The sequence below is a fragment of the Odontesthes bonariensis genome, chromosome 8, assembly GCF_027942865.1.
Source record: "Odontesthes bonariensis isolate fOdoBon6 chromosome 8, fOdoBon6.hap1, whole genome shotgun sequence".
Taxonomy (NCBI): Eukaryota; Metazoa; Chordata; class Actinopteri; order Atheriniformes; family Atherinopsidae; genus Odontesthes; species Odontesthes bonariensis.
This window is the reverse complement of record NC_134513.1, coordinates 10,152,761-10,165,038: the sequence shown is the minus strand read 5'-3', so window position 1 is coordinate 10,165,038 and position 12,278 is coordinate 10,152,761. Positions and strand designations below refer to the sequence as shown.

Genomic DNA, 12,278 nt, shown 5'->3' with positions numbered 1-12,278 from the left:
AAAACTCCATATTTGCATAGACTAAAGAAGAGTTTCTGAATCTTTTTCATCAATGAATGTGTTAAGAAGTCGTTCAACTTGAGTAAATTCACACCCATTTTATAGTCTGAGTCGCCTCTCTTTGTCTTGCATGTCATTACATATTAATATTTCATGCGTCTTCATACTACTGGTGTGTATTCAAGATGCACATTCAACTCTCTTATGTTCCCATACTCATCTATCACAGTGGCTAACCTGCTGAGACAAGGTACAGCACCAGCTGTAAGGAATCAAAGGATGATCAACTGGCTTTTATGTACCGTTTGTGCCAGATAAACAAAAACACTTTAATATTCTACATAAATATGATTGCTGAATATCCAACAGTGGTGCTGCAACAGCCTCAACTTTAGCAAGAAGCCCTTCTGATATATTTTTTCTTTTTTTAAACTTGGCTGCAAGGATTTGTTCCTGTCCAGGAATAAGAGCATTAAGGATGTCTGCCAATGATGTTGGGCGATAAGGCCTGGCTCACAGTCAGAGTTCTTGTTCACCCCTAAGATGGTGGATGTGGCTGTGGTCAGGGCTCTGCATACTGCAGGCCAGTCAAGTTCTTTTACAACAAAATGCAAAGCATGCAATCATGTGCATTGGGGGCTCAGCAAGTCAAGAGTAGAAAAATAAAATCTTGTATCTTTAAACTTACGTGCACACACCGAAAAACACCCGCACACTCTGACAAGGGTTGTTAATTAGACAATGCCAACAAAAATAGCTGAGGAGGGCTAATCCAAAATATAATTGTATGCGACAGCAGAAATATTTCCAGGAACTGAAGCTAAAAGCCTTAATCCGAGCTGGAACAATGTCCCACTTTGAAGCAAAGACTGGGTCACAAACAAAGTGTAATTTGCCCAATATTCATATTCTTTACCTGCATAAAAATGAAAAAAAAAAAAAAGCATGTGCAAAAGGGACTTTTGTTCCCGAGTTTTACTCCAAATATTTATACCTTTCTGGCTGTGCAGTGTCCTGCAAACATTTGTAAACCTCAAATCAAAATTGCTGTTACTGTAAATAGTTAAGTCAATAGAGTATTAACAGATCTCAAAGTGGCATTAAGCGAAAAACTTAATAAAACTAAACATTCAGAGATTTAAAGCAAGATTCATGGAATGTTTTAATTGGATACAGCTTTAGAGTGAAAAGGGAAAAGAAAAGTTGGGGTACTTGAACAAAGCTGTCCTGAGAATGCTTTTACCAGGCCTCAGGCCTTAATTAACCTGTCAGGGCTATGCCATTCTGTATGGTTACATGCACAGTTGCATGACCACAGCGTTGGTTACAGCTCAACCCGGCCATCTTATTAGATCACAGTCCCCGTCCTAGAATACAGGGTAATATGGAGGGAAATCGAGTTATTAACCAAATACGTCCAACACTGAGAAGCTGTAGACTTCGTGAGAAATCATTGAATACATTTTGAAGCTTCTAACTTTTATATACACAAGCAGGAGGGATTCAAACCCCAACCACATTACCTGGGTATATTAGTCTGGCTTGGGCGCTTCAATTTCATGCGGTTCAGTCAGACCAATATGTTTACATACGTTCTAAAACTCTGGTTTTGGTTGGACAAACAATCATTTGTTAGTTTTTTTTCTAATGTCATGTAAAAATGTGCATTGTTGGGACATTTAGTTGATACAAATTGTAAAGCTGTACAATAAATTTTTAAAAGATGCCCTAAACGCAGGAGAAGCCTAAAAGGCCATAACAAGATGAGTTTTCAGGTTCTTTCAGTATGTGATTAAATTAAGGAACAGTGAAGGTGAGGTTGAAACATTTCTAAGAGCTGTTAGTATGATCGCTTAATAGACTAAGAAAAGCCCCAGTTTGGTTAGAAAAGACCTTCAGGGAAACTTTAAAGACTCTGGAGCAGTAGTGCAATGTTCTTTTGTGCAGCAACACCTGCACCAATAGGGCCATCGTAAAAGAGTCATCACAAAGAAAGTGAGTTTGAAGAAGAAAGGGTGCATAATTTCCTCTCCTGCTATCAAGCACATAGGTGGACCAATCATGCTTTAGACCTGGGCTACAGCCAGTGGTCAACAGAGCATTTCACTTGTTGAGGGAAGACCAAAATACCAGCAAATTCTAAAGGCAAACATCAAACTGCAAAAAAAAAAAAAAAGTCAGATTAAAAAGGATGGTTTCTATAACAGTATAATGATCCTAAACATGCCTCAAAATCCACAATGGTGTACCTCAAGAGGCACATGCTGAAAGCTTTGCCATAGCCCTCACAGTCCCCTGACCATGATGGAAAAATCCATGGACAGACCACAAAAGAGCAGTCTTTTTGTAGTCAGAATGGACGGAAATGTGTAAAAAAAGAACTGGCTGTAAAAAGTGTTAACAAGCTATGCTTGCCTAAATTTGTGTATGCCAATGCATTTGGAAAAGAGAAAACAGCTATATTAAGTAAAGCAGGTCAAAAATAAACCTAGAAGCAGCACAGCCAGATTTAATTGAAGTTTGAAAAGATGTATGGGTTGGTTCCCACAAAAATAGTTTAGTGGTTGAGTTTTATGGTCTAAATGACAGGAGGAAATTTCTTTTGAAAAATGGAAACGGACCTTTTGGCATAAGAACTCAGAGATACTGAATATAAGCACGAAACGCTGTCTTGTTTAATTTATAAAAAAATAAAAACAACAACAAAAAAAAACAATAATTGGACATTAAAAATAATCCAGTCTTACAAAACACACACTTAAATGCATAGCTTCCCTCCAGCAAAGGCTTTGCCCTGACCACATAATGACAAGCATTTCAAGCCCTCTTCATCTTATCTACTTCAAAAGCAGCGCTTCATTAAATACCGCCATCCATCAGAGTGGGGAGCCCAGTGGAATGTGTGTGCGTCTCTACAACACTTGCAATGTTATGTGGGGTCACGGACTTGTAGATTAGTGTGACGGACTGGACGTCACACCTCTCCCACCCTCCGCTGGCTGCATGCTGCCTCCATGTCTTCTCCACTCAGAATCAACATGCTTGGTTCTTCGGACAAAAACAACAACACCAGAACAGGAAATGTGAAAGTCATGAGACACTTCAATTTCAGGGGAAAATCGAAGCAATTCTCTCCTGGTAACAGATATGTGCACATTTCCAACATGGACCCGGCCTTAGATGATGTATTAAGTTCCAATGTTAAAAAAAAAGTTCACTTTTCAGCTACATTAAATTAATATGAATAAAGAAATATGTTGCTGTTCAAGATAAATATCTCCTCTTTGCCCAGATACGATGCTGACCTTCTACTTCAGAGACAATTGGCATTAAACCACTTTGTCCACCTCTTGAATTGCAAATCTAAGGGCATGTCTATTGTATGCATTGAACTAATGTCACTTTATTACAATAAATTCTGTTGAAAGCTACTTCAGACAGCCAAAAATTAGGATAAGCAGCTTATATTTAGATTGCCTTTGTGCCAAATTTACACCAGATTCTAAATCTAAATCAGAACCAAATCTCCAACGGTTGACTGACTCAAACTGGGCCAGAGTCCTGCTAACCACAGATAAATCTCAGATGGGATCAGTCCAAGCCTCGCTGCCAAATGTGGCAGCCATAACAAAATGCTTTTAAATTAAAAACTAGAAGCGTTGGTGAAATGAGTCCATCATAGCTTCATCCTTTTTTTTTTTTTTTTTTCCCTTGTAAGCAATCTGTGGTATCTCTACATAACAGCAGGACAAGAATGGCAATCTTTGGGTATTTGCCATTATTGTAACCTAACCCTTAAGATATTGTACACTGCAATCTGCACTTCACAAGACTTTTCTGAACATTTACTTTATTTTTGTAAATCATTCCGATTCTATATTTGACAGTCACCATCTGAACATCCTAAAATTAACACATTTCCTCATAATACTTCATCACAAATCTCCCCTGTGCCCCAACAATGCTCGATTCCTCATGTGAGACACTAACAATATAGAGTTGTAAAGGGCAGCAGATTCTGAGAGGGGCTTTGAATTCAAAGAATTCCCCATTTGCTACTGCCAGCAGACACCAATGTTGCATCAAGAGGCATGATGGGTAAAAGATGCTCCCTCTTGGTGATAACAAATGTAGTACAGTGTCTGACGAGTAGACAGGGAGACGATCGGGGGGGGGGGGGTTGATAACATAGGTGGCGGTAGGCAACAGAGGGAGGAGAAAAGATAAAATGCGACAGTAGGGAGGCTTCGTCATCCGTCTCTGGAGTGAACGGAGGGGAGAGATTGTAGAGTGAACTGAGTGCTGGAGAGGAAGCCAAAGAGGTATTGACAGAAAATCCATGGCACCAGATGGGGAAAGGAAGCTCAAGTGGGACAAAAAAAAATTATCTGAGACTAAGACATAAACCAAACATTTAAAGTCAGGGAAGAACAAAGAGACACAAAAGCTTATAGTGCAGGAGAAAAATAGATTTTGTGTGTGCATGTTGGAGAATTGGAGGTCTCAGACTCTTGGCAGGATTAGCAGAGCTTGGCCCAGACTCAAATGGAGAAGTAAAAAGCCGCTGAATTCAATCACACACACATATTGCTTCACACCTCCATCCCCTCTCAATCAGTCTGGCTCCAGACAACCTCAATGGGCGGATGCCACCGTTAAGCCCAAAATTCAGCACAAATTATGAGCTGGATTCCTTTAAATGAGTCATGTTGAACACTGCATTTATAAAAATGTACTTCTGATTCCCCCCCCCTTCTTCTTCTCCTCATTAGACAAAGTTAAAAAAGGCCAGTGAACTAAGATCTAAAGTGCTGGTTGAACTACAAAGACACTGGAGACTAAAAACTGCTGTATCAGCAGCTCTTCTGTAGTGAAAACTATCAGAGCTCCGTTAAAAACAAGCTTGTTTAGTTTAATGTTCCTCAATGTGCAAAGGAATAAAAATGCAACTAAAGCACATTTTAAACACATCATTAGACATAACGCTTATCAAGTAACAAAGAAACTGAAGCCAACTCTGGACAAGATTAACACAAGGCTTCTTATTTGCATCGTGAAGTTTGAAGTGGCATTTGTGAATGAATGAACATTCAACAAATACGAAAAAACACACACACTCCTTCGTGTTTCCAGCATGCAATATTATGATGGTCTCAAGCTGTGGACAGAAACTGCAACTGCCTTTAATAAGCATATGAACAAAACATGAATCACCGGGAGATTCTTGCGTAATAATGTACTTCTGATAATAAGAAAGAGGCTCGTCTTAACGAAAGCTGGAACTGCTTGAAAAAGATCAGTCAGGATTAAGTCTAATGAAAAGGCTGAAGTGTGTGACCCCCTGGCATAAATCACCTTACATTATGTAAACCCGCTATGACATCAGAACTGCTGATCACAAGTCTTGTGGTGTGAACGACACAATGATCCAACCACACTGAAAACCTTGTAGTCTGACCTTGGATTTAGGCTTGCATCTTTTTCCACTGCAATTCCTCCACATTCTTTGAATCTTTTAATGATTATGAACTATAAAGGGAAAAATATGCAATCCCTTCCAATCTCTCTTTTGCTTTTATATCATCACATAGTATATTCATTCACTTTATTTATATTTCACGTCAACTTTTTTCCTTTAAATGTGTTCAAGTGTAGGAATGGATGTATATTAACAAAATAAAAAAGGACAAAACTGAGTTTTTTGGGTTTCATATTCTTTCCGATTAAATAAATGAAGAAACCGCTTCCAGTTTGCCCCAGATTCTGATTTGAGGGTTGTATTAGGAGGCTACATGTCTAATCAACAAAGTGCAATACCCAACAGGGGTTTACATGTATATACCATTTGCCAAAGAAAGCACTATTACTTGAAAAAAGATTGAACTGATGTATATCTAATTATTAACATTATTATCATCACTATAATTGTCATTGATGGATATCTTTTGTGGCGTCATAAAATCTATGATGTGAATAATGCGTCACAATGAGCAGATGACTCAGCAGGCACATGTGCACAATAACCAGTGACACACAGACATTGCCAGGTCTTGTGTGTCCCCCTCGATCCAGATCTTGGTTCTTGATAGGAACCACATTCCCCAGAACTAGCCTTTGACCCACGTTAGGTCTCCAGCACCACGTGTGGCTTCCAGAGGTCCCCCCCCTCGGCCAAATCAGCTGTTATCCTCCCTGCTGCCCATCACACACTAGCAGTGGTTATGCAAGGACAGTCATTATGCATTAGGTCACACGCTTGGACTCACACACACACACACACACACACACACACACACACAGGGGCAGTTTGCCAGACTTAGATTTTGGTAATCTTATTTGAGGTTTACTAAAACAGAGAGTTGAAATGCTGTAGCAAAAAACAGCTTGAGAAAAATAAAAATGTAATTGCAGGTTTCTTTACCACTCCTCATCCTCATCGGACGACATGGAAACCAGTCGTACCACTACACACACACACACAAACGCAGCCCCCCCCCCTGTGAGCTACAAAGACAAACTCCAGCACAAGCAGGGGAAGAAATTAGAAAAAAAAATACAAAAGGAGACCGCCTGTAGGGATGCCAATTAAAACGGAGCCTATTCAGGAGTGTGTGTTTGTCCTCTGGGAGTCACTTCTCACCACTTAAGGGTTGTTTGTCTGCAAAGGACGAGGAAGGTAAATACACCTGGGCACACATACAAGAAATAACAAGATGGGCTTTCCCTTGAATGCTACTGAGCGAGAGCAAGGAAGGAATCAGCCTCCATCTGCTGAATCACGAGTCAGTCTCTTTGTGTATCGTCATCGCTCCATCACAGTCAGGATGCCATGCACAGCACATTCATTTATCCTTAACTACACTAGAAGATAAAGTATGATGAGAACTGATGATTACTGTCACAACATATCCATCACTGTTGATATCAGTTTAAGTGTAAAGCTGTTAAAAAGGAAAAATGCATATTCATATACTGAACACTTTCTCAGTTGAAGACGAAAACATATTCTTCCATTTAAAAAGAAAAAATGTCAACCTGTTTTAATAATCAACACACAATGTGTGGCCAGGGCCCCCACCTACGGACTCGTTTAGGAACCCAACAGCACAACAATTGTTGACAGAAGTTTAAACCAAAAAGGTCTAACTGCCATTATTATACTGCACAGTACATTCTACAGCAGTGTTATGGAACTTAACAACGAAATAACAAGATATAATGTTGCCCTGTTGACTTTCCTTCATCCGTCCCAGCTAGTAAGTGTTTTATCTGCATTATTGTTCTGGGAATAAGTTCTATAGCTGAGGTGTGACAAAGTAAGGAATGGGTAAACGTTGACAAAACACAACAAAAGCAGATTTTTCTAGAACAAGAGATGTACCAGTCTGATCCATCGGATTGGTGTCAGCGCCAGCACTGACCTGAATAAGCAGATCAGCTGTCAACCAGGCATGACCAATCTATAAATCTATTTTTTTTTTTTTCCCTTAAAGTCAACACAATAATCAGCATTTTTGCTGCAGGTCATATTCACTCAGTTACAGCCTTAAAAATCCTTAGCTTTGTGTTCAACAACAACACAAAAAAAAAAAAAAAAATCCAGTAAATGCACTTTAATCCCAGAAAAAGTTGCAGCACTGGGGCATGATCAGCAGTCTGTATCAGCAGTTATGTCACACTTCAAATGGAAAGCAGAAATGAAATGTCTTCATTTACAACTATCAAAAGGTCCTTAATAAATTTAGAAATATTACATAAACTAAGTATTCCCACACATCCAACCAGCAGATGCGTGTTTAAGGATGTATTTCTTCTTCCAAACACACCGACCACAGGTAAACACACAGTCACTCCATGTACCGTACAGGACATCTACAAAAGAATATGACCCATTAAACAGCAATGAGATCATCCAGTATTGATTTTCCACTGTGTATGTTCATGTGCAACGCCCCACACCACAGAACTGTAGAAGAAGATCGTCTGCTCTACATCCCGTCCTTAATGCGTGTGTGTTTTAACACAGCTTGTGTGCCTACATTCATGTCCAGCTAGTGTGACTCTTCCAGTAAAAAGACTAACCTCATGGCTTAGGAATGCTATGAATGGCTCAGAGGCCTTAAGATGGGAAACTATGCATTTTATCCTTGGAGATTGTTCACATAACATTAGCCTGTGCACACTCCTCTGCGGTGACCTCACCGCTGACCCACTCGTCTGCTAAAGTACAAATAGCTCTCCATAAAGAGGTGTGTCACACACACATTACTACCCACATGGACAGATGAGTGTATGTGAAGCCCACCCAGTGTTCTGCAGGAATATCCTCATGCACCAGTGTCTTGGCCCAATAAAAGTTAAGTGCGTGTCACATGGACAAATAAACCTATAGACATGCCGGTATTTCCACTCATGACACATCTGAGTGAACTCACCCTCAAAGTAAAACTTTGAAGTATTTCTCTAATCTCATTTTGAATATTTTCCCACTCATTTAAATCACTTTCCACTGTACTGCAAGGTTTTGTAAATAATGCATTCCTTCAATAAATATATAGTTTCTACCACAAATTTGTAAACATAAGCACAATGATGAGAGATGACGCATGTACGGTGATAAGTTTGGTCATTTTTTTCTGTCCCTTATATCAGCTCAATTTAATAGTTTCAAAGATACACAGTGCCAGGCAAAAATAACTTTAATATTAAGAATGTACTAACTTTATATCACAAAAATGCCTAATCAAGTTCTCATACCAGTCTAATGTATATGGACTCTAAAGCTTCTGAGTTTTGATGTACACCAACACATGAGGTAACAACGGAAGCATCACCATGAGAACTGGAAAAACATAATTGTGGCGTCAAGGCCAAAACATGTGCAAGATCGCCACAAAATAACCAAGGTCTGCTAAATAAATTAAACCGCCGTCTCCGAGGTTTCTCGTGTGCATTTAAGTTCTAAAGGAACATATGAAAGTAAATTACACCTATTTAGACAAAAAATCTAAAGTATCAAGAGTATTTTAAGGGGAGAGACGTGATACACAAATCTTGAAAAGAAATCCATTCAGACTAAGATTCAGCTGTGAGGTAATCAGACAGACTTCAGTCTTTACCTCTGAATAAACACTGAGGACAAGGATATCAGGCAGATGAGCATTTGGTAATGACCGCCTTATGATTATGCCATGGATCAGAGCTGCAAATGAGGCATGTTTCACAAAACAAAAAAAAAACTACAGATGTGTAGTACAAGTACAGTATATGCCAGGGAAAAGATAGCTTTCTGAAAATTAGTTTAAAGCACATTCTCCAAATATTTCATTTCAGATATGACAAGGGCTTCTAAATATGGGTTTATGTGTAATGGTAATGCTTGATATTGCCAACATTGTTATCTCCTCATTCATTTAGTCAGGAGTCAAAATAGCTGCCCTGAGGCGTTTCCTCAAGGTGCCAAAGATGCAGTTCCTTTTATGGCCACTTCAGACTGGCTTAAAAACTGAGTCACTCCTCATAGGACCCCGGGAAAATATCCAACCTTTCCAAGCAAAAATTCATTTTATCAAAAGCCTGGTAGGAAAAAATATATATTTTGTGCCATCCTGATAACGGGCCAGGGATTAGATCATTGTGTTCTCTTTGTGATCAACCCAGTCGGGAGGGTTCATCCTCTGGAGATATTGAATGTTTTTACCAATTCAATGGCAAACCAACAGTTTTCCTCCATATGGCTGACACCCCACAGCCATGGCTAATGATAAGAAATATAAAAAAATAAAAAACAGTACTGCTGTGATATTTGCCATGTAGCATGTACTGTGGATAGTCAACGTGTTAAAGTGAGACACGCAAAAGACATCTGCAAGTCAGCAGCAGCTTTCATCAGGCATTTCCACCAATTAGCCAAAAAGTTAAACTTACATTCAACTAAGTGACCTCAGAAAGGACATTAATGTGCAGAAACAGAACAGATACACAAGACAACTGCTAAATTAAAGACTGTCAAATCCCATCCATCATGAACCACACATACACACAGAAAATTATACGCCAGGAGTTTTTTTAAACATTCGTTACAGGCAGGCAGTCGTCCATTTCCCGTTAGATGTGCTATTCAAAACAACAAAAGCTTCAGAGCGCTTCATCATCAACTGCAGGAAATGGACAACACTCATCAATGCTGCTTCACAACTCGAGATTGTAGCAGGGAGGCAGAATTGCTCAAAATGCTGCAGTCTGCAGTTGCTTTAGGTTTGGATAGCACTACGTGAGGCTTCTAATCAGACATGACTTCTTAATACCTCCTCCAGCTAACTCCCCATTAATTATATACTATCTAAATTAAGTTGAAACTAGTTTAGTTCTTGGCCAGCAGGAGTCCTAAGAACCTCAGTGGTTAGCATTCTCCCTGCGAGTGCAACTTCAGCCCAGTTTTGAGACACTCAAAAATCGGTCAGAAGCCCGAGGCAGTACTCCTCCCAGACGTCCCTGCCTTTGATCTACTAATCACCTGGCTCAGCATCGGCCTGAGCAAAGACAGGGAGAGGCTCCAGGGGCAGGAGGAGGACCATCATACCCTCAGCAGCTGTTCTCGCAACCACATTAAAGCCTTGATGTGGGTTCTTTTAAGCTGACGGTTTGTAAATTCAAATCCTAATCGTTATTGTTCTTTTAGGAAGTGGAATATTCATTTAATTTCATTATATGTTGATATTGTCCAAATGGTTTATGGGTCAAAGAATAAAGGTTGTAAACCTAGCTAAGCAGCATTCCCTTACAATCTTACAATCAATCTCATCGGGAAGAAAATGGAAGAGCTGTCGCAAGTGTTTTACATCATCAAGAATCAGGGAGTTTGAGCCCAATCACCTTTTCAGGGAATCCAGTCGTTGTTTATGTACCATTTATTCCAACTTGGAGGCACATGAATTCAGGTTGTTTCACAGCTTGATCATCCAACCTTTCAGGCCTTCCAGGCGTCATGTGAAACACCAGGATCAATGTAGAAATGAATGCACAAATATCAGTGGAGTGATGAAACAGCTCCTTGCTGCACAGAACATTCAGGTGAATGACTGAAAGTTACAAATGCTTCCGTCATCTAAGCATGACACTATGAAAGCTGCCACAGCCGTGAAGCCCTAGGTACCGTCTGTCCTTTTGTGCTCAATGTGCAGTAACTTCCACTAACGCGCAAGCTATTCCTGGTACCAGAGAGGAGTATCTTTTACAACAATTTAAATAAATGATGTCTGGTATACTGTATGTTCCTTATTTTAGATTAGCTTTGTAGCCTGCAGCATGTCTACTTGCATCTCTGTGCACTCTGCTTCCAACGACTCTTCACTTTGCATAACTGACTTCCTCTGGATTCCTCTCCTGTACCATGCAGCATGCTGCAGCCTAACAACAAAAAAAAAAAGCTCCTGAAAACAACTCACTATTTTAGAGACGCCTCTCAAAGAAGACTGTGATGAGTATGGTTTAGCTGATTTCTTGTGCACTGACCTCGGATTAAGATGGACTCTGCCTAATTTTGCAACAAGGGAACTCCCTTCAGGAATCCCCTCCAGCATCCCTGGGGCTCCCCAGACACAACAGCAGTAGCAACAAGCAGACAGAAGAGGGGCGCTTACCTCAGTAGGTTGGGAAGAGGGATGGAGCCGGAACCTGAACCCAGTATTCCCTTCTTCCCACTCAACAATTTCTCCACCAAGGCGACATTCCCAGTACGGGCGGCTTCCAGCAGCTCCTGTTCCTTTCCCATCCTGGACACAAGTTTGTAACGACAGGGGGATGAAAATCCAACAAATCTTCCATATAAACCTCCACTCCCTTTCCTCACTGTCTGATGTGGGAAAGCATCTTAAAGGATTTCTCTCCCTGCATGCTGCTGCACGGTGAAATAGGTGTTATTGATGCTGCAGAGCGGTGTTGACGTGCACGGCTCCCCTGGTGTCTTACAACCTCAGTTCATTCACATGCACGGCTGCCTATTCTGCTTTTGTGTTAGTCCGCTCGCGTGCACCGTTCCCCGGTGCAGCCTCAGAGTAAACCGGGGAGGGAAACCGGACCGGAGCTCCCAAACGGATCCCTTTACGCAAGTGTGAAGAGAAAAGTAAACCTGGTTAAAAAAGAAAAAACTCAAACTCCCTCTCAGTCCGAAAGGAGGCTCCTGTCTCGTCTGAAGCTCTTGCTGGTAACAGATGGAAGATGAAACTCCGTCTGCCTCCACAAGAAGCTCTCCGACTCCGCTTGCCACCTCTCTCCCG

At 40.5% G+C, this 12,278-nt stretch overlaps 1 protein-coding gene across 3 annotated transcripts in view; it reads right to left on the bottom strand.

Annotated features, from left to right (window-relative positions):
* The window catches only part of anks1b (ankyrin repeat and sterile alpha motif domain containing 1B), a 217,359-nt gene extending 205,081 nt beyond the window's left edge, over nucleotides 1-12,278 (bottom strand). For all 3 annotated transcript variants that reach the window (XM_075471669.1, XM_075471666.1, XM_075471667.1), the window contains exon 1: nucleotides 11,643-12,278. In XM_075471669.1, the coding sequence (XP_075327784.1) occupies nucleotides 11,643-11,773 (131 nt within the window). In that variant the 5' untranslated portion in view covers nucleotides 11,774-12,278. The remainder of the gene's footprint in view (nucleotides 1-11,642) is intronic.